This window comes from Perca flavescens, chromosome 18 (assembly GCF_004354835.1).
Source record: "Perca flavescens isolate YP-PL-M2 chromosome 18, PFLA_1.0, whole genome shotgun sequence".
In the NCBI taxonomy this organism is placed as follows: domain Eukaryota; kingdom Metazoa; phylum Chordata; class Actinopteri; order Perciformes; family Percidae; genus Perca; species Perca flavescens.
In genome coordinates, this window is record NC_041348.1 from 15597805 (window position 1) to 15625745 (window position 27941).

The 27941-nt window shown below is 40.4% G+C and overlaps 3 protein-coding genes across 8 annotated transcripts in view; 2 read left to right on the forward strand and 1 right to left on the reverse strand.

The window, feature by feature from the left end:
* The first annotated feature begins 1531 nt into the window (after positions 1-1531).
* On the forward strand, positions 1532-14174 carry gnpat2 (glyceronephosphate O-acyltransferase 2). The gene is made up of 16 exons (XM_028605848.1): positions 1532-1681; positions 3068-3268; positions 3377-3553; positions 4988-5117; positions 5288-5415; positions 5567-5642; positions 6052-6203; positions 7886-8016; positions 8289-8530; positions 10502-10759; positions 10860-10939; positions 11650-11790; positions 12883-12982; positions 13079-13172; positions 13277-13338; positions 13501-14174. Exons 1-16 carry the CDS (start codon positions 1670-1672, stop codon positions 13551-13553), a joined length of 2037 nt encoding a protein of 678 aa, XP_028461649.1. The 5' UTR covers positions 1532-1669; the 3' UTR covers positions 13554-14174.
* A 3343-nt stretch (positions 14175-17517) lies between these two features.
* fam228a (family with sequence similarity 228 member A) lies at positions 17518-26960 on the forward strand. 3 transcript variants are annotated; one of them, XM_028605022.1, is made up of 10 exons: positions 17518-18075; positions 18336-18418; positions 19190-19372; positions 19460-19537; positions 19705-19899; positions 20433-20513; positions 20846-20933; positions 21253-21415; positions 21596-21751; positions 26941-26960. In XM_028605022.1, the coding sequence occupies exons 2-9, from the start codon at positions 18338-18340 to the stop codon at positions 21735-21737; spliced, it is 1011 nt and encodes a 336-aa protein (XP_028460823.1). In that variant the 5' UTR covers positions 17518-18075; positions 18336-18337; the 3' UTR covers positions 21738-21751; positions 26941-26960. The 3 variants fall into 3 exon arrangements, with proteins under 3 accessions (XP_028460823.1, XP_028460822.1, XP_028460824.1); XM_028605021.1 differs by lacking the exon at positions 26941-26960 and having other exon boundaries at positions 21596-21756; XM_028605023.1 differs by lacking the exon at positions 26941-26960 and having other exon boundaries at positions 17519-18075; positions 19708-19899; positions 21596-21756.
* The window catches only part of itsn2a (intersectin 2a), a 37349-nt gene continuing 31223 nt past the window's right edge, over positions 21816-27941 (reverse strand). For all 4 annotated transcript variants that reach the window (XM_028605020.1, XM_028605019.1, XM_028605017.1 and 1 more), the window contains 11 exons: positions 26935-27056; positions 26746-26852; positions 25641-25824; positions 25390-25488; positions 25097-25264; positions 24552-24764; positions 24271-24392; positions 24100-24182; positions 23167-23250; positions 22863-23036; positions 21816-22493 (listed from right to left, as the gene is read on the reverse strand). In XM_028605020.1, the coding sequence (XP_028460821.1) occupies positions 22342-22493; positions 22863-23036; positions 23167-23250; positions 24100-24182; positions 24271-24392; positions 24552-24764; positions 25097-25264; positions 25390-25488; positions 25641-25824; positions 26746-26852; positions 26935-27056 (1508 nt within the window). In that variant the 3' untranslated portion in view covers positions 21816-22341. The remainder of the gene's footprint in view (positions 22494-22862; positions 23037-23166; positions 23251-24099; positions 24183-24270; positions 24393-24551; positions 24765-25096; positions 25265-25389; positions 25489-25640; positions 25825-26745; positions 26853-26934; positions 27057-27941) is intronic.

Genomic DNA, 27941 nt, shown 5'->3' on the forward strand with positions numbered 1-27941 from the left:
GGCAACACTTTATTCACTTGTACAGTGGTGGAAGAAATATTCAGATCCTTTAAAAGTATTCAGATACTTTAAAAGTCCTGCATTCAAACCTTACATAAGTCAAAGTATTTAAGTATTATCAGCAACATGTACTGAAGGTATTAAAAGTAAAAGTACATTGTTGTGCAATAAAAATGTTCCCTGTAAGTGTTTTCCTATTACATATATTGTTTGTGGATTAAAATTACTGCTGCATTACATATGTGAATGTTGCATTTTACTGCTGTAGATGTTTAAGGTTGTGCTAATTTGAACACATTTATATATATTTATTTGATATTAATGTTTATTATGTTTGTTTATGTACACACCAACCATCAAGGCAAATTCCTTGTAAGTGTTACTTGGCAATAAATCCTTTTCTGATTCTGATTCTGATAAACTGTCAGGTAGTTTGATCTACAGTGAGGTATGTATTTTGTAGGATCATCATGTTTGCAGCGTCGCTGTCCTGTGAGAACGGCCCCTATATTCAGCTTTGTGACGATGCGTTTTCCATCTCATCCAAGAGGCTAATATAATAATAATAATGATAATAATAATAGTTCATTTATCTTGAGACGTAGGATCATTTTCTCAACCCATTAAGGAACACTTCATCTTTCAGTTTATCAGAAAAATCTAGTTTTAAAAAACACCAAATTTGGAGATAGAATTGTAATCTGAAAAGTGACTAAAGCTGTGAGGCAAATGTAATGGGGTAAAAGGTACAATATGAAGTTGCATAAAATGATAATACTCAAGTAAAGTACCTCAAATTTGTACTGCAGTACAGTAGGCTAAAAATCTACTCACTGCTCGTCACATTACACCACTGCCTGAATAGCAGATGCATTTTTAAACAAGAGGTACAAAGTTTAGGTCCATTCAGGCTCCAGTTGCATCTCTTCACTCGTCTGTCATCACTCAGCGTGATGCGTCAGCTGCTCACAGACAGATAGAGGGGGGGATGAAGGCTGACAGGATGCAGGTTTACCTGAGCAGGGACTTATCTTTCCAGCCTCCATCAGTCCTTGGAGAAAATAAATAGAGAACGCCTATAAGATAGATTGTAAGCACAACAACACAGAAATTGTTCGGTTGACACAAGTATCAGTCCTAATGACCTCAGCATCACAAGAATCAGAGGGGAGCGACTAGGCAAGGTGTGATCTCTGTTTTTCTTTTTGCTTATTTGTTTGTTTTTGTTTTCCTCGAGACTGCAGAGGGTGGGAGAGGGTTTTTGATCTTGTTCAATTGTGTTTGTATGTTCTGTATGTCATGTATGTTCAAAAATATCAAAAATAATAAAAGAAATTGAGCACTACAAACTTTATCTTAGTCTCAGGCATGTGCATGCTCATATTATCTGTCTATCTGCAAGCTGCAAAACGCAGATGTTCCACACAATAGTGTGTGTGTGTGTGTGTGTGTGTGTGTGTGGGGGGGGGGTCGTAGTGCTATTCAAGAGCAAAGGGCTGTAAATTACAATACGCGGGAGGAGTTTCTAAAACCAGCGCTACCATTGGCTTGGCCCCGCGGGGGTGCTGCGCTCTGCGCAGGGTGTATCGAAGGGAGCTTTTAAGTAAGGAAAACGAAAGTCGATGAGGACACAGCCATCTGCGAGGGTTTACGTTTGTTTCCGTAAAGAATGACGAACACGGTAAGACACCTGTCAGCACCTGTTGAAATAAGTTTGGTTTCAAGCGGAATATGTTGGCATCCTTTCAGACCGCTTTGTCGCTCGCTCTTGTGCACAGTACGAGCGTTAAAACGCTTTACAAGTTAACATTATGAAGTATATCCAAGTGCTGACATGGCGACCGAATGAGCAAAATGCATGTGATGTGTTAGCTGTGTTTTTTAAGCTGAGGCCATAGTAGCTGCAAATAGTGCAAACATATATGTCCAATAGAGATGAGGCTATTTAAACTGCTGAAACTTTGGCCTACATATTTGAGTAATGTTGCTTAATAGGTTGCTTCCAACCGACATTAGAGGGTCATAGTACTAAATAGAAAAGATAAGAGTCAGTGTTTGTTTCTGTTCATAACTAACTAAGATGAAGACCCTCATTGACTCTTGGGTGTTTAAAGATCTCCTTCAAACATGTTTTAAGACATACAACGTTAGAAATAATCTGTTTGGAATAATAGTTTGTGTTTAATATAAAAATCCATCTATCTTCTCCACCCACCAGGCTTTTTGTTTTTTTTTAATAAAAGTTAAAATTACATCTGGCCCAAATAGTTTATATGATTTAGCCCCTCTCATTTAAAAATCCAGAATCTATGAAAATGCATATTTTTTTTACTGCTGGACAGATGTTTACTTCTTTACCCAAAAGTCCATTCTGTGTGTGTGTGTGTGTGTGTGTGTGTGTGTGTGTGTGTGTGTGTGTGTGTGTGTGTGTGTGTGTGTGTTTGGGCTGGATGTTTAAAGTTTTTCACTTCACATCATCTTAAATGAATATTGGCCCATAATTGGCTTCTTGTTAATCATGCCTATGTGTACATGTGTTAAACTAAAAAAAAAAGCATTCATCATTCTGCACACTAAGGGTCAACCATCCAAATTATGTAACAATAAGCACAACACATTGGTTCAGATTAAGGGCCTTGCTCAAAGGCACCTCAGTGGTGGTAATGAGGGAGGGGCAAGCACTGCTATTTCACTATCCCCACCCAGATTTTATCCTGTCGGTCTGGGGATTGAACCGACGACCTCCTGGTCACAAGCTCACTTCTGTAACCTTTAGACCACCACTGCCCATTAAATGGCCTCAGCCTTCCACAAACCACTGTTTTTACAATCTGTAAAAGCTTTATGTGTAATGGACAGAGGTTGGAAATGTGGTGCTATGTGTTGCTGGGTTGCTTTTTGATCCCTCAGCAACAAGTAACCTCCCAACATTTTATTTTCTCTTTCTTTCCTCCGTCTAACATACATGAGTCACACAGTTACCTAGGTGTGTTTTTGTTCTTTTAAAGTTGTCAAACATCAAACTTACCATTAATGCCTTAAACATAAGCGTGACTTCCTCCTCCAGTATAGGGATTCAGGCAGAGCAGGGCTGGAAAATGCGGAGGAGTTTGTGGATATGTTGGAGAAAAGGAGGTGCAGCAGTGATCTGGGCCATGCCCTCAGGACGTACAGCCCCAGCCCTTACGAAGGAGCCCTGTCCTGCTCCACGGCTGACCTCAACAAAGCCGTGCTGGAGTCCCAGTATCTACGCTACGTGACCAAGGAGGTGGGATCATCCCGCTGGGGTGGTGCGATTTAAGAAGATGTAACAGAGAAGGTTCACACTGTTGCTTCATGAACACGGAGTTAGTCTTTTTCCTGCATTCCTCCTCAGATCGCCACGGAGACGGGGTCATCGGTAGAGGATGTGAAACAGGAGGTTTGTAGAATTTTGGAGGAAATGTCTCAAAACCTTCAGCTGGGGTCCATAAGGCTGATGGCCTACACACTTACCAAGGTGTTAAAGAGACTCTTCACCGGCATCTTTGTCAACATGGAAGGACTCAACATGGTGAGGACCAAATTACTAATCCATACTGTGTTCAGAACAGCACATTACAATATACACACCACATTTTTTCAAATACCCCACACTTTCGCCGCATAAATTGGCGATTTCCGTGCAAAATATGCGGGGCTTGCATATATTTCATAATCCCCACATTTACGTTGCAACAAAGTCACATATATCGTAGTAGAAAGTTAAAAATTTTTGCGTTTACTTCACACAAGAGCAGCCATTTTCCTCTGTTGCCATGGGAACGTCATTAAGTGACGGAATTACGCGACGTGAACATAATCGAAAAGCAGGGTGTTGGGGGAATCACTTTTTTTTCTCTTTTTCTTCAAACTGCAGTTTTTGCAAGTTCCCGCAATTTTTGCAAGTTCCCACAATTTCATTTTCATAAAATTGCATAAATATCCCGCATATTCCATTGCATTTTTTAAGAAAATGTGGCACATAATCAATGATTGTTGCCCGCAACAAACACAATAAAACTCCGCATTTTTCCGGAATGAAAAACGTGCTCTGGTTTATTGGCATTTCTTTAAACCGATCGCATTTGCTAGGTGCCGGACAGAGCAACAGTGCCTCGGGAAGGACCTTGTTTGGGGGGAACATGTGTACGTTCAAAGGTTGTTTAAGTCATGCAACAGAAAACTCCGATTGGACAAATAATAGGGGTGGGAATCACCAGAGGCCTCACGATACAATATCATCACAAGATTTATGTCACAATACGATATTATTGCGATTTTAAACATATTGCAATATTCTGCGATATATTGCAATGTATTACCTTTTTTCCAACTTCAAATTTTTCCCAATTTCAAATGATGTCCCCAAAGGAAAATGTTGTCAACATCTGTTTTATCAAAAAAGATACATTTCTCTTTTTGTTCATCTCACTTCAATTTTATTGCTGCAATATGGGATTGTCAAGCAGAAAAACTGACCAACACATATATCATAAAAGATCGATGCGTGTGTGTATCGATACAGTATTGCCACAAAAAATATCGTGATACTACTGTATCGATTTTTTTCCCCCACCCCTAACCGATAGTCTAGCTAGCTGTCTGGATTCTGGAGATCTGAGGAGCAGTAGGAGATAGTCCTCATAAATCGACCGGAGTTTAAAATGCCAACACAAAGAACAGAGAGGGGGGGAAGGTGACAGACATCCGGCCGAATATCTGGCAGCATCTAAACAATCCCGGAAATTAAATGTCCACTTTTTGCCACAGCTGATAAATTATTAAAATGAATGAAATAGTGGCTTGATTTTAACTGCAACAGATGAATATTATGATGTATAAGATACTGTATATCTTCTGAAAATTAGCACTTGCGAAGTTTTTTTATAACACTTTCTAAGTTGCTTCTACCAAGAGTCTGCTACTGATACCATAATTGATTTCTCTGTTGTCTGTCCCCTTGCAGCTCCAGCAAGCCATTCAGGAGAGTCCTGTGATCCTGATGCCCAATCACAGGAGTTATGTGGACTTCCTGGTTATCTCCTACATCCTGTTCACCTACGACATCCCATTACCTGTTATTGCTGCAGGAATTCGCAAGTATCTATTTGAATTAAAACAAAAGAATATTATGTAGATAATATATTACATTAAAACATCTCTACTTGATGTAAACATTTTCATGCCTTCTTTCTTTGCTTGCAGACGCTCACTTCTCTCTCTCTCTCTCCATCTATTAATTCCTCTATTTCTCTCCACTGTAAAGCTCTTGCAGGGATGAAGATGGTCGGAGAGATACTGCGTCGTTCGGGGGCTTTCTTTATCCGACGTGCCATTGGCTCTGACAAACTGTACTGGGCAGTGCTGTCAGAATATGTCAAAACCATTGTCAGGGTGAGACATAACCTGACACATCACCCTACCAAACTCAAACTGTCATAACCCTTTTGGAAATGGCTTTAGCTCATTCAAGTAGTCCTGAATCGACTGCTGGATTTGACCATCTGTAAAGAGTGCTGTCAACTGTTAAATGTTTCTTCTTTAGAAAGGATTTGCTCCTCTGGAGTTTTATGTGGAAGGCCTGCGGAGTCGCACACTGAAGTCCCAGCTTCCCAAGTTAGGTAAGTGTCATGTCAGCAGTTTGTGTGTCCCAGTGTAGGAAACTGTCTTTGTCAGAAAGCATTATTTTGGGACATTGTGGTCTTTGTTGCTTGATAATAGACATAACTGATGATAATGATGATTTTATTTCTCCTCCATTTCCACAGATAAGTCTGTCTCAACAATTTTAGTTATTTTGTTTAATATGTATTGGTCCATTATTTTATGTCATTATGTGCAGAAGTAGAGTATTGCCACTGCAGCTCTGGTACAGCGTATTTAGATTGTTCAAAAGTCAGTATTTCCCCCATCCAATTGACCATACGTTCCCACAATTTACCTGTAATGACCAAAGAGGGAAAACAGTTGCATTCATGTTTTTAATTTGAAGACGTGAAAGGATTCTACAATATCTGCATGTATCTGCAGGCATGATGCACATGGTGCTGGAGCCTTACTTTAAAGGCGAGGTGTATGACATCACATTGGTTCCCATCAGTATCAGCTACGACCGAGTGCTGGAGGAGTCGCTGCTCGCCCACGAGTTACTGGGCATCCCCAAACCCAAAGAAAGCACCACAGTAAGTCCTGGTTACACTACTCCCTTCACCTACATCACTGACATGTAAACTGTTTATAGCGAAGGGTGATTGGCCCCATTACTCCTGCCTTTCTCCGAATCCTTAACCTCATGTCATTTTGTTAGTTACAGGCATGGGCGTAAATCTGATCTAACAGTAGGGGGAGACAATAAACTTACAATTTCTGAAGAGCAATTTTTGAAGGGGACACAAATAATACAGCCACAATTATACTTGTAGAGGATATGTGTCCCCAGAGGAAAGCCTTAATACTATCATCAGTGTAGCATGGAGACTGTACCATTATCCTTCTTTTCAGTGTTTCTCTTGATTCAGTGAAAAAGCTGACTAAATTGACCAAAATATTCTTCTTTAAAACCATTTTATTTATTTTTAAATTGTTTATAATCAAGCCACAAAAATACCTTAAACCGTATTGACTTATTTTGAAAACATGTCCCATATAAAAGAAATACAATACTTTTGTACACTTGTTAAATTAGCTGATCATAATGTAAATTAGTGAGCCACTGGTAAAGCTCCTTTGCTAACCCTGACAGCACACACTTCCAAAAATATGAACTAAGCTCAACACACTTACCTGAGACTCTCCACCTGACTGTCCCTGGTCTCCCTGTTCCTCAGTTCTTTCTGTCTCCTTTGCCTGTGACATAGTGACGTTAGTATTTCTATAAGCATCCATTCTTATAAAGATGTTACCAAATTGTCTTGATATGAGGACTTATTGTACTTACTCAGTGTTTTGGTGTAGGCCTACTGAAAAAGGATCTTGTGTTTTTCTTCTTCTCTGTCATTTTATCTGGGCAACAACAACACAAATCTTTAACGTCAGATGTCTAAATATGAGTTAGGTTCATAGGTTCACCACGCGGTCATATCATAATTATAAAATTATCTTGCGTCCTCCACATAAATATTAGATTTCGTCTGGGACATAGGATATATATTTAACTGATCAGCCACTTCACATTGAGCAAAACACAACTGTAGATCTTCAATATTAACCCTAATATCAGTTCACACACATAACGCTTATCGCAGCGGTAACGTTAGTTGTAGTGGGTGCATTTCTTTCCAACAACTTATTAAACAAGCTAAGTAACGTTACATTATATTACACTAACATAGCAAACTTTTTTGTCATGACTAATTTATTAATTACTCAGCATAATTTCTATTTGAGAAAAGAAAAACTTCATCCGATGTTTAATGTGAATAAAACAGCCTTGAACCACCTGCTTAGTACATTCCTGTCACTACCCGATGTGACTGTGAGTTGAGTGCAGATCCTAACATACAGCAGGCAGTGGACCAAACCACTGTGAGGCAAGGGAGGGGGGACGCAAAATGTTTCTAAACTTAAAAAGCATTTTTTGGGGTTTGTATTGTTTTACTACTTACACAGATATTTTAAGTATACATCATTATGTTGTTTACAATACACAGCATTGTTTTAATGATATTTCTATCCCCCCTGGGATTTACGCCCTTGGTTACAGGTGTAAGAATACAGGAAAAAATTGATTTATTGTATTTGCAAACAATATCACTTCATCTCTAACTTCACTAACCCATTTGTGCAGGTCAGAAGGGTTCATGTATGAATAAAGCTGATTAGCTCTGGCTTGTGATTCACTCCCAGCTTTGCTCTTTCTCTGCAGGGTCTGCTGAAGGCTACCAAAGTGCTGCAGGAAGATTACGGCAACATGCATGTGAACTTTGGCCGTCCCATGTCAGTCCGACGTTTGTGTCAGGGCAAGATAAACCGCGGCCAGTACAACCTCATACCCAGGTAGAAAACCAAAATCCTTCAATCTACTTTTTTTTTGTCTAAAAACAATCAAAATTAATCTAAAAAACATTTGAATCGAAGTGTAATAGTTGTATAATCTAAACTTCAAATTTCCAGAAATATTAGGACATGACCTCAGTGTCGTCTCTAGCTACAGTCCTGTAGCCATGTGTTTTCCTAACTCACTGCAACATATCCTGTGTGGCTGCCCCCCCCCCCCTTTTCCTCCTGCCCACTCTCTCCCCTTCTCTCCCTTTTATATCTGTTCACAGAGATCTTCCCCAGAAGCCCAGTGCCGAGACCCAGGCCTGTGTGAGTGGGCTGGCTAATCTGATGGTACGAATCCAAGAGGAGGGCTCTCTGATCAGCCCTTGGTCTCTGATGGCGTGCCTGTTGCTCCAGGCTCCTACCACAGTCTTAACACAGGAGGGCCTGCTGTGGCATCAGCTTACAGAAAAAACCCTCTGGCTCAGGAAGCTGGCGCTAGACTTTGGGGCTCGCCTGAACTGGCCTGGTGGGTGGACAAGATAGATGGATTTTTATATATTTGCTGTAAATAATGTATGTATGTATGTATGTGTGTGTATATATATATATATATATATATATATATATATATATATATATATATATATATATATATATATATATATATATTATATTATATTATATTATATTATATTATATTATATTTTTTCTGAAGCTGTTTACTCGGATGAATTTATCCTCAGCAGAAGAGGTGACTCTTGGTCTTCCTTTCCTGGGGCGGTCCTCATGTGAGCCAGTTTCGTTGTAGCGCTTGATGATTTTTGCGACTGCACTTGGGGACACAGTCAAAGTTTTCGCAATTTTCCGGACTGACTGACCTTCATTTGTTAAAGTAATGATGGCCACTTGTTTCTCTTCACATAGCTGATTGGTTCTTGCCATAATATGAATTCTAACAGTTGTCCAATAGGGCTGTCGGACAGTTTTGTAATGTTACAAAGTACAAATACTTCACTACTGTACTTAAGTAGTATTTTTACGTATCTGTACTTTACTTCATTATTTATATTTTACTTTTACTCCGCTACATTTCCCCTAAGCATCTTAGTTACTCGTTACTACAAAATAAAATCAGAAGAAATTTATTACACTGAAATTGCCAAGATAATGCACGCTCCATTCCAGTTGGTGACGTGAGGCCAAGCGGCAAAAAACAAAACAAAAACAAACCGGCAAAAACTAAAGAAGAAGAGGAGGAAGCATAATGACTGATGATGTCATGGAAGCACTTGGTGCAGGCGCTGCCGCCATGGTAACAGACGATGACCACCCTTCCCACCGTGGTGATGAAGTTAACGTTACACACCTTTGGCCATAAAGTTCATAATCAAAGTTTTTTTTTTTACTTTTACTTCTAATACTTAAGTACATTTAATATCAGAAAATTGCTATGGATACTTAAGTACTGTTAATATCAGATACCTTAAGACTTTTACTCAAGTAATATTCTAAAAAGAGACTTTAACTTCTACCAAAGTCATTTTCTGGTAAGATACTTGTACTTTTACTCAAGTATTGCTTTTGAGTACTTTATACAAGACTGCTGTTGGCTGTGTATCAACCTGACTTCTGCACAACACAACTGATGGTCCCAACCCCATTAATAAGGGAAAAAATTTCACTAATTAACCCTGACAAGGCACACCTGTGAAATGAAAACCATTTCAGGTGACTACCTCATGAAGCTCAGTGAGAGATCACCAAGGGTTTGCAGCGCTATCAAAAAAGCAAAGGGTGGTTACTTTGAGGAATGTAAAATATAAAACATGTTTTCAGTTATTTCACACTTTTTTTGTTAAGTACATAATTCCATATGTGTTCATTCATAGTTTTGATGCCTTCATTGAGAATCTACAATGTAAATAGTCATGAAAATAAAGAAAACACATGAGAATGAGAAGGTGTGTCCAAACTTTTGGCCTGTACTGTATATATAGCACAAATGCAGCTGCATCAAGCTTGAGCACATGGTTGAGATAAGTTCTTGTCTTTCAATAGGCATTTTTGGGAGGCTTATTTTCACATCCCTTGAATGCCCAGTAGGTGGCATTTGCCCATTGCATTACAGGTGAACCAGACAAAGTTAAAGCAGAAAAGTAACTGAGTTGGATGTGTCCGCCTCTCACCTCGGCATACTAAAGACTCCTTTGACCCCGTCTGCAGTAGATCAGACAGATTAGATGAATGTGAGTTGGCACAAGTGTTCCGATTCACTTAGGAGATCTTCCGTGGATTATTGCCCTTTAAGTAACTTATCCTAAGAGAACCCCACTGAACTGTCTCCCGTTACAGGTCTTGTGTGTGCAAATACACACATGCAGGCACATTAACACACACACACACACACACATGCACAAATACTTCACAAACTATTCTAAGGCAGATACAACCATCTTTAACATCAAACTACCCCTTGAACAATGAATGTTTTCTGCAGGACAAGTCCCTGACCTGGATGTGATGTCCTCCACCGTCAGTCTCCATCGATCCGTAGTTCACCTCAAAGCAGGGCGTGTCTACCTGGTTCAGGAGGAAGAGCCGGCGAGGAAACATCCAATCAGCCCAGAGTTGGATGTGATCAGGGCGGCGGCGGCGGTGCTGATGCTGGCTTCCTATAGGAATCAGTCTCTGCACATTTTTGTGCGTCCCGCCATGCTCGCAACGGCCATACGCGTCACAAAGAGCGCACGGAGAGGTGAGGGTTAAACACGATATATTTCTCAACTAACACTCTGTGAGATTTTCCAATATATGTTTTCCTTTTGTTTTGTCGTGATCCACCGTTCTGTTCACAGACGAGCTATTCGCCTTCTTCTGTTTCCTTCGGGACATCTTCTCCAACGAATTCATCTTCATCCCTGGAAAGTCGTCTCAGGTAACAACCTCATCTTTCAGGGCTCAGCTTCCTTTGGACATCTCAGGACAAATATCCCAAAGAGGATTATTGTCCTGTTAAAACGTCGAAAACCAGAACACTCCTTACTATTGTGGTTACTGACTTTTTAGTCTATTCCCACGAAATTCTACTTCCGGGATTGCCTCGTTACCGCTGGAAATTCCGCCGGATTTCACTCATTTAGGCCGGATATCCTTTGCCTTGGGCTTCCTTTGTGTTGGTATTTTAAACTCAGGTGAATTTATTAGCACTATGGTTAACCTTTTCTCAGATCTCTGCAGGGTAAATCCAGACAGCTAGCTAGATTATCTGTCCAATCTGAGTTTTCTTTTGCACGGCTAAAAAAAACATTGAACTTTTGAATGTACAGTACACGTTCCACCAAAGTTCCTTCCCCAAGGCTTTTTTGCTTAGCGCCACCCAAGACGATTGTGATTGGTTTAAAGAAATGTTAATAAACCAGAGCACATTTTTCTACCATCCCGGAATACTGCGTGGACTCGCCAGACCCTCCTCCACAGCGCTGTGAAGGAAGGTCTGGCAAAGCGAGACTACCTACTTGTTAGCATATTGTTCATTGGTGATCCAGAAAGTTTTAAGTCTTAAAAAGTCCAAAATATTGTTGGCATGTTATTGATGTTGTGTGTAAATATTGTGTGCCTGTTGATATCTGTCTTTTCATTAATCAGGACTTTGAGGAGGCATGCTTCCTCCTGAACAAATGTGGAGCAGTCGACATCAGTCAACAGGAAGTGATAGTGTCAGACGCACGGCTGGAGGTGTTATCCTTCCTGCAGGCCCTTCTACAACCCTTCATACACTCTTACCAGGTCCTTTGACTTTTGCCTCCTCTGATCGTGATAACGCACTATGCGCATGTTGCAGACAGGGCTGTACACTGTTATCCTGAATTAGTTGGCTTTACTAGAAATTTGTGTGGAAACACGTTGCCTTAAACCGTTTAAGGTTTTACACAAGTTGAAACTTAACAGGTCAAGTTGTATTAAGACAGAGCAGTAAGTTGATGCAGTAGACAAATCAAGTTTTTACTAAACATCATTAGTAAACATAAATTATTTTTCCTCTGGAGTCATGTTGTCTAAAATAAGCATGTTAAGTAAAGGCTTTAGTGCGTAACTTTTTGATATTAATGAACATCCGTTACATTCAAGCCATTGCCATATGAGTTGCTACAAAACTAATTAAGACTATCAGCTCCACAAAACTCTCTCTGTATTTCTCAGTATGGCTATGTTTAGAAGATAGTGACGTCCGGCGACTTTCGCGCACAGAAAATAGAGTGAAGATAATTTCCTCATCTGAAGTGTCCTCCTTGGCTACTAGCAACTGTGTGGAGGAGGGGCGGGGGTGGTGTGCGATCACGTCAGGTTTGTATCATGTGGACGTGCCGACAGTTTTGTTGTCATTACTTAGAATTCCTCATGGGGGAGACAGAAACTATGCACTATAGCTTTAAACATGCAAAGAAACATAACCAATATAAAACATTAGGCTACTTATCACTACTAAAGCAGTAATTTGTTCCTATTAATAATAGTTATTTTCCTTTATGACAGTATAGCTTTAAGAACAATGTATTCCATACATCTGTTCCAGTAAAACAGGAAGGAGAACAACACACATAAAACAAGTAATGTTCAGTGTATTGTACTGCGTGGAGGGTTTCACTTAGGAAACAGTGTTAAACATAGTTGCAGGTTTACAGTTTATCACTGAACATTTGCTCACTGCCCAGACCCTTTTCAATCTTCGCTATAGCAGAGCATGAAAACTTACTATTACCTATTTAAGGCTCTAACTATTCTTCCAATGTTAGATTTTAAATTATAATTAATTAAATTAAATTAAAATATTAAAAATAGGGGCTTTCTGTTTGATCCAAGTGTGTTTTTTATGTCCAGGTGATGTTCAGGTACCTCTGTGAAGACGGAGTTAACGTGTTCACCGAGAAACAGGTCCTTCCTGCTGTGCGAAACCTGGCTACAAAGCTCATCCTCTCAGGTGAAACAGAAAGTGGCCTCGGTTCCTCTAGAATCGATCTCCAGCTGTTCAACTCTTATCGGAAAATCGTTCCTCATCATGATGTCTGTGTTTCAGGGGAGCTTCACACCTATGAAGCCCTGTCGTCCGACACGCAAAAGAACATTTTGTCGGCTCTGCAGAGACTGGAGACGGTGACAAAGTTGAGGGAGTGAGTAATGAGATTAGCCCCTGCATATCCGTTTGGTTTTAAGCTCATTTTCGGAGGTGGTTGAGAAGCCGTCTGTGTTTCTGATGCCAAAGTTCTCATCACAGGTCTGAGCAGAATGAATACAGAGTGAACAAAGCAGCTGTCAGAAGAATCGGTGACATACTTTGTGAGTCGGCTTACTTCAAATACAGCTGATTAACATTAGGTTGACTTAAATGTCCTCAGCATGTGTTTAACATTTGGTGTTTCAGACCTTGCTTGTGTTTACCACAACAAACAAACAGCAGCCTGAAGGATTTTTTCTTTTTCTTTTCCTCTCTCGCTGTAGCTGGGGAAATCTCTCCCCAGATGCTCCAGACTGCACCTGATGCTAAACTTTAGCCTCCATTGGACGAGATCCATCTTCAGTATCAGCTCACAGTCCTTTTAACGTCAACTTGACCCTTTCCACTTCGTCTTCCCTCCGTGCCTTTATGCAGCTGTCGGGAGAATCGCTGCACCATAACTCAGACAAAATACTTAATGTCCTGGATGCCAGTGGCCAGACTTAACCTGGCGGCGTTCCGCTCTTGAACGTTTGCTACCTCCCCCCTCTCTGTGTCCCTGTTCTCATCTCTGACAGGACTGAGATAAAGCTACAAAGACCTGATATGGTGACCCAAGGGCGGCAGTATTGCTGATTTTGTCTGATATGTATAATCAGAATTAGTTGATTAAGGAAGGCGTACGTATGATGCACTAGTGATACCTGTGGATCAAGATACTGAACTAAACGTGTATTTTAATCAGTTGCAATGTGTTAGTATGTGTTTTGTAATGTAGATATATTGCTGATTGACAAGGCTGGCATGTCTAATGAACAATAGAACACTTTAAAAAAAACATGATTGCTGGCAAAGTAAGTGCAATTAGATAGTAAACACTGATTCATGACACTTGATTGTACAATGTACCAATAAACCTCTAAATACCATAATAATGTCAAATACCATAACCCATCAACAATGTTGTTTGAGACATTTATTTTAACTTCTTTACATCTCAATGAATGTAAAACAAATGTAACAAAATGCACCATAGATTCTTGATGTTCAATATCATTTCTGTTTGTACTATTCCCTCAACTGTGGGTGAAAACCAGAGGTCAAAGTTCAACCTCCTGTCATCTCTGCAAACCAATCAACACGCTGCATGCACCTAACCCGTCAGCAGTTAGAAGAAGGCCTCTTATGTGCCATTTAACCAGTATATTGTGTAACATGGATAAAAGCTATCTATACACAGGTGGTACGTCAACTTTGATGCGTAAAGCGCTGACAGGGTCTTGACAAAACACCGAGATGTATTCCACCACTTTAGAATTTAGCTTTTTCTCGCCCTCTTTAGCTCTGTGGCGCTCTTTGTCCCACCTATCCTTCTCGCCGTTCATTTGGGAGAACAGGTTGGCCTGGATGGTGCGCAGCGTGGCCGCCAGCACGTAGAAACCTCCCTGCAGCATGTGGCAGAAGGCGGCTCCCACACTGAGCGCTGCGCCCATCATGTTGGGCACCGTCTCACACACCACACACATGCCCTCCAGGAAGTGCAGCGTGCCTTTCCTGGCCAGGGGCTGCCCTTGGTGGAGGTAGCCGCCTTGGATGGAGGGGGTTTGCTGCGCATGGTTGATGAGGTATCTCGCACAGTCGGCGAAGTGGGTGGCGGCCCGGCGCAGCGGGAGAAGAGCCAGGTACAGGTGACATGCAGCTTTGGTCAGAGCATGGAAGAGCAGCCGCAGCTCAAGCACGGCGTTGCCTGGAGATAAGAGGGTGACGTGGTCAGCTGGAGTCTAATTTAACACCCTGGCTAATGTCAGCAACCATTACAAACAGCGTCTGCCACTGGATTAAAGTGTTCACCAGCCATGTGGGCAGCGGCTATCACCTGAGCACGCGAAGCGGGAGGGGGGGCGCTAATGGGGGCCCTCAGCACAGGACCCATTCTCTGACAAATATCCCAAATCCGTTATTCTGCAATTGAGCCTTAAATGTCCGTCTATTGCAGTTTCACCATTGTCCAAAATATGTAGGCCTATTGAAACAAGTAGACTAAGCATACGCATGGGGACATTTATAGTAGGCTTAGCCTATAGTCTCAAAATGCCAAAGGAAAAGCCCCAGAATGTTTTAAATCATTACAAAAAAATATGTTGCGACTCATATTGCAGGCTTTCTATAATATGAGCAGCTAGTACTAGCTACTACTCTACATAACTCCTAAAATGTGTAGTGGGTGGCATGCACCGCTGCACCTGCTTTTATTCCAATCAAGCTCAATTTGGGAAAGGTGTGTAAAATAATAAATAATGTCGTGATTTCCTCATCTTAAGATGTCCTATGTGCACTATGAATGTTTTGATATGTTTTGGGCAACTGATAAATTCTTAGCAAAACCACAAAGTAAGATACTTTATAGTTTGCAAAATAACGTTATGCTACAGCCTATGCCTACTTTATAGTTGAGGAGAGAGAAATGGTCTAATTTCTTATGCTGTGAATTTGTGACCGCAGCTGGTCCGCCAGAAGGTGCCACAGCACCTTCCTGAAAAGCTTCCAAATCTCCACTAACTACATTTTCTCTTACCGTCTATAAAGCAGAAAATCCAGAGCAGGGCAATAATCGCTGCCAACCAAGTCCACCAATCCATGTGGTCTCCCCCCAGTCCCGGGCTCGGCAACGAAAAGAAAGAAAGTAGTGAAAACCCAAAGTTATGATCTGGCCAAGCCCTGCCCTGCCCTGCCTTTACGCAGCTAATACCGACACACTAAGTAGTCGTATTCTCCGCAGGTGTCCGAGCGTTGTAGCCTATACGCGCAACACCTTGGAAGTGCATCTGAGCTGTCAACAAGCGCATTAGGACAAACAGACTACAACTCTTTAACCTACTGCCCCTTACAGTGTCTCACAGAATGGACACTAATTTTGCTTAAGAATTAAATAGTTGCAATCAAGGATTTAACAAAAAAAATGCATTAGTTCCTGCATAGTTCTAGCCTATATTATATTATGTGTGAATCTATTCTCTTCCTTACTACCAATCTATTTTTAATGTTATTGATTGAATGCCAACCAGGGCCCGATTACTCTCTCACAGAACACATGCTTTATACAGAAGTGATTTTTTTCTAATGCCAAAAAGAGGGTACCAGTGTGTACAAATATAGCATGGGTTTACTACTACACTGTTATCGCGAATTAGTTGACTTTACTAGAAATTTGCGTGGAAACCCGTTGCCTTAAACCATTTAAGTGTTTAGAAAAGGTAAAACTAAATAGGTCAAGTTGCATTACCACAGACTGGTAAATTGATGCAGTAGTAGACCAATCTACTGTACCCTAGTAGTCCAACCACTAAAACTCGTTAGTAAAAATAAAAACTTTTGTTGAAATATAAATATGAAATATTAGGCTCTATAATCAAAACTACAGAAACAAATAATCATTGTAGATATGTTTTTTTCTTTATAACAGTATAATCTCAACAACAATGTATTCAATACAGTAGTCCTGATTGAACAGAAAAAATGACAATGCATAGATTGTAACGTCCATATTGCTCACCATGAATCTACGCGTCCATTTTCTACCACTGCCCAGACCTCATTAGTCCTCTCGGTCGTGGTGCAGCAATACATGTAGACACACACACACACACGCGCACACACACACACACACACACACACACACACACACACACACACACACACACACACACACACAAAATCAATCATACAACACTAAAACCCACGTGACATGAATGCACACCCAAAACAGTAACAAGTAACAGAACATTATTAAAACACACAAACCGTTTAGAACATAGATTTTTTCCCATGAGCCTTTGCACCGCTTCAGTGCATAAACCGCTCAAATGACCCCGTCCCTCCCATACAGAAACTTAACATCCTTAGTTATCTCTGTAATATGATCTGTGCACTGCATACTTAAACTGATTATTACAAACAACAAATATGATTAAGTTATATATATATATATATATATATATATATATATATATATATATATATATATATATATATATATATATTTACAGAACATGAAAGAATAAGTAGGTACCACTAAAACGTTTAATTACAACTAAATCTGGGTTTACTACGAGGCGGTATCAACTCCAGACACACGTGAGTGGCAGACAAATTGGGAACAATCACCCTGCCTAAAATAGATAATGTCGTTTTAAAGAAGAAACTATCTATAATCCAATCAATTAATCTAGGAGTTATATATATATTATATTAGAGAGGGGATATAGCCTATGTTAATTGGAAATGTCCTGAAATGAATCTCTGCACTTTGCATGTACAAATAATAGGCTATACTACTACTATTACTAATGCTAATAATATCATTTCGGTATTATGTACCGATACATTTGGTTCATATTAAAACTCGAAGACTTACATTTTGCCTAAATAAATGTCTGCTAAGTCACTATCACTGAAGGAGGTAACAATACACTGATACTGATGAAAGTACTGCAGAGATTGAATGATAGTCATTCTATTTCTGTGCTCCGGACTGCTAAACTGTCAGCAGCACAATTCCATTGTTTTCACTCAAATCGGAATTCTAAATCATCCAAGACTGACATCTCAGGGAATGCCACTTTAAACCTTTTATATATGTCAATGCTTTAAACCGAGGACGTTTTGGTGAGCTGAAGTCGTCTCGCGCTGAACGCCGCGTTCGACTTTGCTCTCTTGTGAGCCGGTGTCCTGGCAACGGAAAACCTTCAGACGGCAGGACCACCTGCGCGTGATGAGCTGACCCAAAACCAAAGGAGGTTTACTTCATTTTGGCTGTTTTTCTTCAGGCTTATAACCCAAACGTCCTCAAGTAAACTAAGGTAAGAAACCACAACATTACTATGGTGACACGGGCTGCTAAATTCGAAATTAAAAGACACAATGTAACGTAATTCATATTAAATTTAACTAGCCTACTGCTTGAGTTATACAATGTAGTGTAGCATGTAGCTAGCACTTAAGACTACTAACTGTAGATTCAGGTTGGCTGGGTCCAGTAGCCACCTATAGCCTAGCTAGCTATATTAGGCAAATGATCTCTGATGGTTCCGATATTTTCTAATATTTTCTCATGATTTAGGGATGAGCCCCAAGAAGAACAACAGTGCCAGTGGTGTGATCACCTTCCACACACCATTTCATGTCAGCCTGTTAAAATCAGAGGTAAAAAAAAAACATAATTGCTAACTAATAATGTGATCACTGGTATGTGTACCCTGGCCAGTCCAGGCAGGGGTTACAATGCCTTTGTGAATGCCTGGCTGCCCCTCTTTCTCCTCACTTTGTACAGTGTCATGTCTGCATGTACAATGCTGGAATCTCAGTGTCCTTGAAAAGATGAATGGAAAGGTTTCAGGTTATTGACAGACAGATACGGTAGCCACTGTCAATCCTCTCAACTCAGGACAATATAGGAAACAATGCCTGGTGAGGGATCAGATGACGTGCAGATGAACAAACCAGCCCAGCATCCAAAATTCAAAGATACTGGTATTACTGTGACACAACAAAAAGCACAGCAAGGAAGGAAACTGTCATCTTTGTACTGATGCTAAAGTTGCTAAATCGTAAAAAAAAAAAAAAAAAAACTCCCCCATAGTGCACTGACATACATGTCCCACCATATATGTTTGTGTAAGAGAGAGGTGCAGCTCAGGTTTCCGGGTAGTGACATGATCTGTCAGTGCCTGTTGTGCCGGCCTCTGTTGCCTTCTGTTCACCTACATGATCATGTCGATTGTGTCTGGTCTGTGAACTCGAGCTGGAATATTTTTAGTTTGAAGTCCGCATGAAGCTCTGCAGTTTATGTTTGTCTGTATATTTGCTGTAATGTAACCAGACATGTATTTGCAATGGGATTTAAAATGAAAGTGTGCACTGCAAACTGTAACCACAGCATGTTGTGTTTATCAATCGACCCTATTGGGGTTTCAGGAGTGCATGGCTGTTGGGAAGGACGCTACAGACCGCAGAAAGAGCCTGTCTCACCCGAGCGAGAGGACGAGCAGCATCAGTAAATGTGTAAGAGCAGAGAAAAAGGATGAGTCCTCACCCTCCGGGCCACAGTCGGGAGCCACACAGGACTGGCCCTCTCACACCTCCCTCAGGCGACTGCAGGTAATGAACTCAACCAAACTCACCTGCACAAAAGGATGAGGTGGATTGGATGAGGTGGATTTTCTTACTGCATGTGCTACTATTTAGGCAAAGATGGAGGATGATAATCAACAGGTGAAAGCAACAATTCAAGCAATACTGGATACAGAAAATGGCTTTATGAAGGTAAGATGCTGGTCATTAACTAACTTATGTGACTTTAAAGTGTCTTTAATTGGCAGTTTAAAAAATGCCAATTGCTTTTTTTTTTAACAATGTTTACTCTTTATTGCATTACGAAAAAAAACTGTAACTTTGTGTCTGTATGCTGGTTGAAATGTGTCTTTGTTGAGGAGTTGGAGAGGTTTCTGAGTCAACGGGATGTAACAGAGCTGAGGAGGAGGGAGCTGCTGCACAAGCGCTGGACTGAGCGTGTGTGGTTTCCCCTCCAGAGCAGAGTGGAGAAACATGTGTCCAGCTGCAGCCCTGTGGCGGTCAAGAGGCGCCTGAGTTTATACAGTCACTACCTCCATCAATGCAACACCAAGGTGATACTAATCTCACCGTTTAGTTTATAATGTCGTGGACAGTCCCATTTAATGAACTATACAGTAAAAGGAGCAACTTTAGCCTCAACGGCTAATTTCCAGCTGTAGTCCCCAGCCAGCTGACAACAGGCATCCTAAAATACAATGGTTAACATATTAAAATGAGTAACATTACATCTATAATAAAAGCAGGCCTAAGCAAAAAGAGTTAAAACATACCAAAAAAGTGGCACACAAACAGAAAAGCACAGATAGTGGCAATGCCATTAAATCAGTCCATGCAGTTAATACAATACGAAGCAGACAAAAAGGAGAAAAGTCGCAAGAGGACACGTTGAAAGCACGTTCAGTCTGCTTGTATTTGCTTTGGAGTGGCAACCGCTGTTGTCTTGTTGTGGACTGTGATGCTTTATAGTTCTGCATCAGACGTCACACAAATATGCTTCTTTTGTGTTTAGTTTTTCACTACAACAGACAAAACTCACACAAGAGATGTGTTACTATCTAACTGCCGTAATTTCTTTACTCTTCAGGGCGTCGTGCTTCTAGAAAGCTATGATTTAAGGGAATACAATCCCTTTCTTCTCCACATTAAAAAGCCACACGACGTGAAGGTAATTTTTTGTGACTTAAATATTTCACTTAACACATATATACATATACATATATACATATACATATATATATATACACACATACATACATACATACATACATACATATACACACATACATACATATATATATATATATATATATATATATATATATATATATATATATATATATATATATATATATATATATATATATATATATATATATATATACACATATATATATATATATATATATATATATATATATATATATAAAAAGTTTTGGACACATTGAAGTATTCAAAATGTGTCTGTTGCTGATAATATATTCACTGCTTTATCACTAGCTCAGTACAGCTGACTTAAAGGACCCATTGTACCTTCAGTTACATGAAAGACTGAAGGAGAAGAGAACAGCCCGCTCTTGTGAAGAAGGTACCTGGTACTTTCATTATTTCAGCAAAAGTACATTTAAGACTTATACGACTGCTTTTCTTTGAGTGTGAGCTGAGCTATTTGCAGTGGCATTTCCTTTTAGTTTGGGGGAATTAAAGTGAGACTATAAAACTTTCGAAAGAAGAACTAACACATTCTTCCTGTTAAAAATGAAAAGCTGTATTCATAAGCAAAACAAGCCACCCTTGCTCAACTCAATACACTCAGGGGTTTTTGCTGGCACTGCCTTACTTGGTCCGGTAGGACCAGTAGCTAATGGTGGTTAATGTTAGCTACCCAATTTTCCTTTCCATTTCAGGATGTAAAAGACAAGTAGAGAAGCTGCCTCAGAGTGATCGTCCTCTTACTGAGTCTGTGACGTCTCAGGCCGACATGCTGCTACACGCCTCATCTAATCATCTGGTCACTGCATCCAGAAAAACTCCAGTGGTGGATGAGACTGAAGGAAGGAAGTCCAGCAGGTACAAATATACACTTTTATGAGAAGTTTTATTCTATAGCATATTTTCTATAACACTGCAGGAACCCATCAACACTGCTGTGTGACACAGCTGCAGCACAGCGCCACATAAGAATCTCAGCTAAGCTATTCAGTTAAAATAATGTGAGAAGTAATAGTCATGCAAATGTGTCTCATCCAGAATCGACACCATACCATGCCGCCGCCTCTGTGCAACTGCCACACCAGATGGAAGGAGCCATCAGACCGGCTGCAGGTTCTCCAGATGTCGGCAACAAGCAGCAAGTGTACAACAACTTCAGTCCTCGCCTACATCCAAATAAACTCCACATTAACCGTAAATCGTCACTTCTATTCCCTTCTAACTACCTCTCAGTTTTTCCAGGGACACAACAAAGAAAAAACGTTTACTCTATGTACATTTTATTCATGCCATTTTCAGGATTTTATGGCACACTTAGGGTTAACCTTTGACATTACATTGTACAGTAGTGTGCAACATTGGCCGTGTGCAGGCATATGTATAACAGGGTGTATGGCTTCATATTAACAAATTCAGAGTAAAAGAGTAAAATAGTGTAAATATGAGTATTCCAAAAATCTAACTGTGCCCATTATGATCACATTTTAGCTGGGTTGTTGGCAACAAGAACACCTTTATCCACAATACATTATGACTTCATCTGTGTGTCATTCTCCATTTTTGGCAAGTTCCCTTTCTGGTAAAGGTTACTTAAATGGGTCTGGGCGGCTCAGGGCAGAATAAGGCAGGGACGGTAAAAGTGAAAGTTTTTCAAGGCAACCCTTGCACCGCTACAAACAGGCACTTTTAGGTGTGTGTGCTTGTTTATGCTTATGCAAAATGTCTTCTCTTCATTACTATAACATTAGGTGGTGCGTGTGTTTTTGATTTTTTTGTTGTTGTCCTCATTTGGTTGGCTCATAAAGCTGTAGGTCTAGTTTGACCCAAATCTCTCCAGTAGGGACCTCATGAAGTAGTAGGCGGCGATTTGCAGCACCCTTGCTTTCCATCTCTTTGTTTATAGTTGCCACGGGAACCTCAGTACGACCCAGGAAATCTGAATAGGCAGAAAACAGTCATTTAGTAAAGCTGATCAAATGAATGACTGAGACAAAGAAACACACTTCTTCATAGGGATTTTAAATCATAGTAGCCTGTTTGATACTGGATTTTAAGGCTGAGGATTTTTAGATCATATCAAAAAGACAGAAAACACAGAAAAAAAGGCGCAGCAGCACAAACAAAACAATTGTGGAAAGATGAATATCTAATTATCAGTCAAAAGAATACATCAGCAGCTGACCTGCAACCAGAGACTGTGTGTTCCCTTCATTCTGTACAGACAGCACAAACGGGACAAAAAGCCCAACAATCCATTGTGTTAATGTGAGCACCTCTGTTCAGTGTGTGTCCCTTATCCACTCACCATCTGGGGAGAACTGGTCTTTCTCAAACACAGTAATGCACAGCACGTCCTGGTAGAGGTCTTTGATGAAGAACTGGCAGTTGAAGTTCCACTTTGGGTTCAGAGTGTCGCTGATCGGTCGGGAGGTGTAGCACTGAGCCCCCATCGTCAGCTCACAGTACGGATTACTCTTACCTGGAGAGAAATTATATGTTGTTATTTTTTATTAACTGGACATTAATTATGTGAATCATACTGTTCTGAATTGTGAGTTGATAGATAGAGGGCAGAGTGACAGGATCTGTATTCCTTCACAAGGCCTTACCGTTGGGTTTACAGGCTTTGAGCTCCTGGGCTTCAGTGACAGTTACCAGCAGTCGGCCTATACCGCTGGTCTTTAGAGAACGTGCTAAAACAAACAGACATTAGATGTAGGCTTACAACACGCATTACGTAGTTTTGTGTATAATGTGTGGACAATATGCACATTCAGGTTGATTACAAATTTGATAGATGAAAAATATCCTTCTGTTATGAGACATGGGAAATTATTCAGGGAGGAGGATTATGGATATTTGTGTTTTGCTCAAGGGAGGTAAGGGAGAGCATGGGTGGGTCTTTTAATTTTTAACAATTTTATATTTCAGCTTTTGTCTGCTAGATTGATTCAAAATAAACCAAACCAACAGATGTTCCCTCCTTCACTTCAGCTTGCATCACAACAGAACGGTTCAAAAGGTTAAGTGTCTCAAAGTTAGCCTATATTAAATGTAATGTTTAACGTTTTTATTTAGTATCGCTTCATTCCAAAATAGAGAGGCTAAAATATTCATAATTTTGCTATGTTTGCCATAAATTCAGAAATAGCCAATTCCACTTCTTATGTGCACATTGATGGCTATTCTACTAGTAAGAATAATTAAACCAACTCAGTACTAGATTATGATTTATTGGGGAGAGGGTTTACAGTTCTCACACACACACACACACACACACACACACAGACAGACAGACAGACAGACAGACAGACAGACAGACAAGGAAACATGCCCATATACATTCATCTCTATTTCACACACACACACACTCTCTTACACACATAATTTCAACTCCCGAGCTTCACCCTTCAGGGACCATCTGGACTCTGTTCTGTCCGATGCTACAATGCAAGCCTTGTTGTGGGATAAAATAATAATAAAAAACACACACACACACACGGGGGTCAGTAAGTTCACGCAGAAGAAATATCACTGTTTACCTTGGTAAGCCTTCTCTCTCTTTTTCTTCTCCGTCTGTATGAAATGTTCAGATGCTGCTTTGATTTTCTGAACCCACGTTGTCCTACCGACCAATAAACACATACATCCTTTACACAGTTTGATTAGCTTATTGGTTTTTAGTGTGTGAAGATGTACATGTGCGTGCGTACCTCTCGTTCAAGGTCTCCGTTTTGAGTGTGTAGACGCGATCGATGTGTGAGACGTGGAAGAGTGGCTCATCGCTGGAGGGGTCCGGTGGCATTTTTACCAAAACCTCATTTAGAAACAGTGGCTGCAGGAGAAAATGAAGTGATGAATGACTTATGGAGAGAAATCCAGAGAAGGAAAATGATTATAAGACTTCACCTTAGCACTATTTCATAAATAATCAAAGCAACCCAAATCGTATTTCAACACCAAAAAAGGTATTTATATTCCTGTCTGCACTTACTGTTTTGTACATCTTTAGCTGTATGTTGGTCTTGAGGCTGAATAGCTTGTCTGAACCAGAGGAGGAGAAGGGTTTGGCGCAATGTGTGAGGAGGAGAAAATCATTGAAGAGGAAAGCCCACAGCTCCCTGCTGCTTTTGGTTTTGTAAAGCCGACCGCTGTGGAGCAGCTTGCGAGGCCCGAGGCAATTAGTCAGCGAGTCGAAGACCAAGTGCTGAAAGAAAGTAAGGCAATACTGAGGAGAGGAAACTATCAAGTACTATAAATAAAGTAAGTGCTTTAGTGAAAAATGCTCCCTGGGTTTGCTACTGTATGCGTGCATTTGTTTTAATAACAGATAACATCAATTCTGATGTGAGGAAGAAGCACTGAGTTATTCCAGCAGAATCGATCACAGTGGCATCCAACATCAAATGCATTGAATGGAGTGTTTACAACGGTACTTTACTGCAGTAATAAAATATCGGCATTTACAGACTACACATGCCATCATTAAATTTGATTTGCACCCGTGAATATAAAAACATCATGTCTGGATGTGTTTACCGCTATAGCTCCCTCACACTGCACGTGGCTCTGTATCCACTCCAGCCGGTCTGAGTTCTCCTTCTCCCGGACTCCCTCGTTGACCTGAGAGCACAGCTCCTCGGCCCGCTCCAGAGCTTCTCTCAGGGGGCTGCGGTCCGCGTGACCATCTGGGGTGTTCTCCAGGATCTGACCAACAGGAAGAGGAAAGGACAGAAACATGGAATCACATACGTAGTGAATATTAGGGGGGAAAAAGTGATGGGTGGGGAATATTGTAATTAGAAAAACGGAGAGCATTTTTTTCCACATACGTTCTTTATGAGCAGAGGGTAGCGTGTGATCCTCTGCATGGGCTTGAGTAGGAAGCTGGACAGTGGCATTCCTTTACAGCGGTAGTTAGTGGCTATCTTCTGCTCAAGAGGAGGCGGACAGCAAGAGAGATAAAGATGTATATTTTGTTACATCTCTGAACCATATGTGCCCTGTCTGTTTTGTCCCTTTGTTTCTACATAATGTTTTATTTTAAATTTTTATGTCACTATCCAATATCTACAAGTCGTACCTTGAGGAAGTCTTTAAAGTCAGGCTGGTTGTGAGTTTTGCTCTGCAGCAGGGCAGCGGCGTTGAGCTGGCAGGAGCAGAAGTGGATGTAAGGCTGCATGTGCGCGAGCTCCAAAGCCAACAGATCCCCTATCAGCTGGACCGGCATGTTCTCTCCTTCGGTCTTTTTACGGACCCGCAGCGCCCTGGGACAACGATGATGATGTAAAACACAATTTTTGTATCATTTGTAGATCAAAATCTGTTTTACAGTGGACTTTCCTTTAAATCAGGGGTATTCAATGTTTTTTAAGCCAAGGACCCCTTAACTGAAAGAGAGCCAGAGCATGGACTACATATATTTTATAAAATTAATTTGCATATTAAACTGGGCCTACATTATGTGGAGGGCGGCCTTAAGCCTTTATACATACCTTTTATGCATAGAATACTAAGCTATTAAAATAGCCTAATAATTGTTACCATGATCTTATAAATCATGTTTTAATGTTAAAAATAAATGTGGAACAGTGGATCCTTCTGGGGATCTTAGTGATTACCTTACCTATAGGCCAGTAAGCCTATCATCATAAAATGTTGAATTCATTTTAAGGACTTTTTCATGTTTGAAAAAAACATAAACCTAATTTGGAGGCCCCCCTGCATTGACACCGAGGAACCCAGAGGGGCACCCGGACCCCCTGTTGAAGATCTCTGCTTTAAATCATTTTTCTCACTGTTCAGTTCCTCCCTTTGGCCCAAAGTAGGGGTGGGAATCATCAGAGGCCTAAAGATATGATATCGTCACGATACAATTGCAATATTATGCGATAAATTGCAATTTATTACCTTTTTTTCTAACTTAAAAAGTTTCCCCAATTTCAAATGATGAACTTTTGTCAACATCTTGTTTTATCTATAATACATTTCTCTGTTTGTTCATCTCACTTCAATTTTATTGCTGCAAAATGGGATTGTCAAGCAGACAAACTGACCAACACATAATAATAGATCGATAATAGATTGATACTTGGCGTCTGTATCGATACAGTATTGCCACAGAAAATACCGCAATACTATGCTGTATTGATTTTTTCCCCCACATAAATGCGGTGTTTGGTACCTACTTGAGTAGTTTGGTGTTGCACATTATCAGCTCCCTCCAGTTAACAAAGATCACTCCCATCTCAGCTTCTGTTAGACGGCCTGACTCAGACATGGGCTTGTAAAAGACCTGAGATGGGAAGAAAAATGAAATACTATAGAAAATATATGTTCAACTGTGTGTGTGTGTGTGTGTGTGTGTTTGTCCTTACCTCTAGAACCAGCTCCAAGTCTTCCACGTAGGTCTCCTCAGTCTGGATGAGCTCGTGGATGTAACCCTGCCTCTTCCTCTCCTGAGGCGTCATAGTGTCCAACGTCATCAGGTCAGCACACCCTACAGCACGCACACACACACACACACACACACACACACACACACACACACACACACGCAAACGGGCAAACATGCACAAAGGCATGCACAAACAAACCCACACACACTTTCCTGTCAATCACCAATACAGTGTCTGAGGAAATACAGCACTTTTGTCAAAAACAGCACACACATCAGCGTGTTAAAATCTCCATTTATTATCACTTCTATATTGTATTTTTCATTTAATGCAGAGACAAGAGTGAGGCACATTGTAGTTGCAGTTCATGAACTTAGGGGACATAGCAGGCTAATGCTAACGCTAAGAACACGGCTACCCAAGTACACAAAATTATTAAAGAATTCAAGAAAAAAAAAATGAAGCACCTTATGATTGCATAGGTGTGAATGAGTAAAGGAGATAATGCTCGAGGGAAAGAGCAGTGGAAGACTCAGTTGGTAGTCTTTGAGGTTTAAACTTGGCAAAAGTTGGACGTAAATGTCAGCAGTGTGGTGCGTCATTATCCCGGAATCTACCACTGCCAGTTGGTATGCTAATATCTGTGTGTTTTCTTTTGCTGGTGATATCACAGTTCAGTACAGCATGAGTTTCAACCTTCATCGCTTGGAAGCATTAATAAACGGAGGAGTGCATAAGAAGTTAATAATAAAATCACAATTAAATTTTAGTACGAGCAATGCGTTAGCAAGCAGCAACCAAGGTTATTGGTGAGTTAAGCAACAGTGAGTCTTCATGTTGGTCCATTTTAGCAAGGTTTAATGTTGTTAGTGCAAGAATGAGTGACCCTGTTAAAAATTATTACAGATTCATAGCCTGATTTAGAAAACTAAATGACTGACGTCATTTACACATTTGTTTTATTATACTGTATAATCAAACTCTTA

Excerpts from the sequence above, each read along its gene's own strand:
- gnpat2 (XM_028605848.1), top strand. Across the intron at positions 6,204-7,885 it reads AACCCAAAGAAAGCACCACA|GGTCTGCTGAAGGCTACCAA; the intron begins GTAAGTCCTGGT and ends CTTTCTCTGCAG. Across the intron at positions 13,173-13,276 it reads ACGGTGACAAAGTTGAGGGA|GTCTGAGCAGAATGAATACA; the intron begins GTGAGTAATGAG and ends TTCTCATCACAG.
- fam228a (XM_028605022.1), top strand. The coding sequence starts at position 18,338 with ATGAGCCCCAAGAAGAACAACAGTGCCAGTGGTGTGATCACCTTCCAC. Across the intron at positions 19,538-19,704 it reads CAGAAAATGGCTTTATGAAG|GAGTTGGAGAGGTTTCTGAG; the intron begins GTAAGATGCTGG and ends GTCTTTGTTGAG. Across the intron at positions 20,514-20,845 it reads AAAAGCCACACGACGTGAAG|CTCAGTACAGCTGACTTAAA; the intron begins GTAATTTTTTGT and ends CTTTATCACTAG.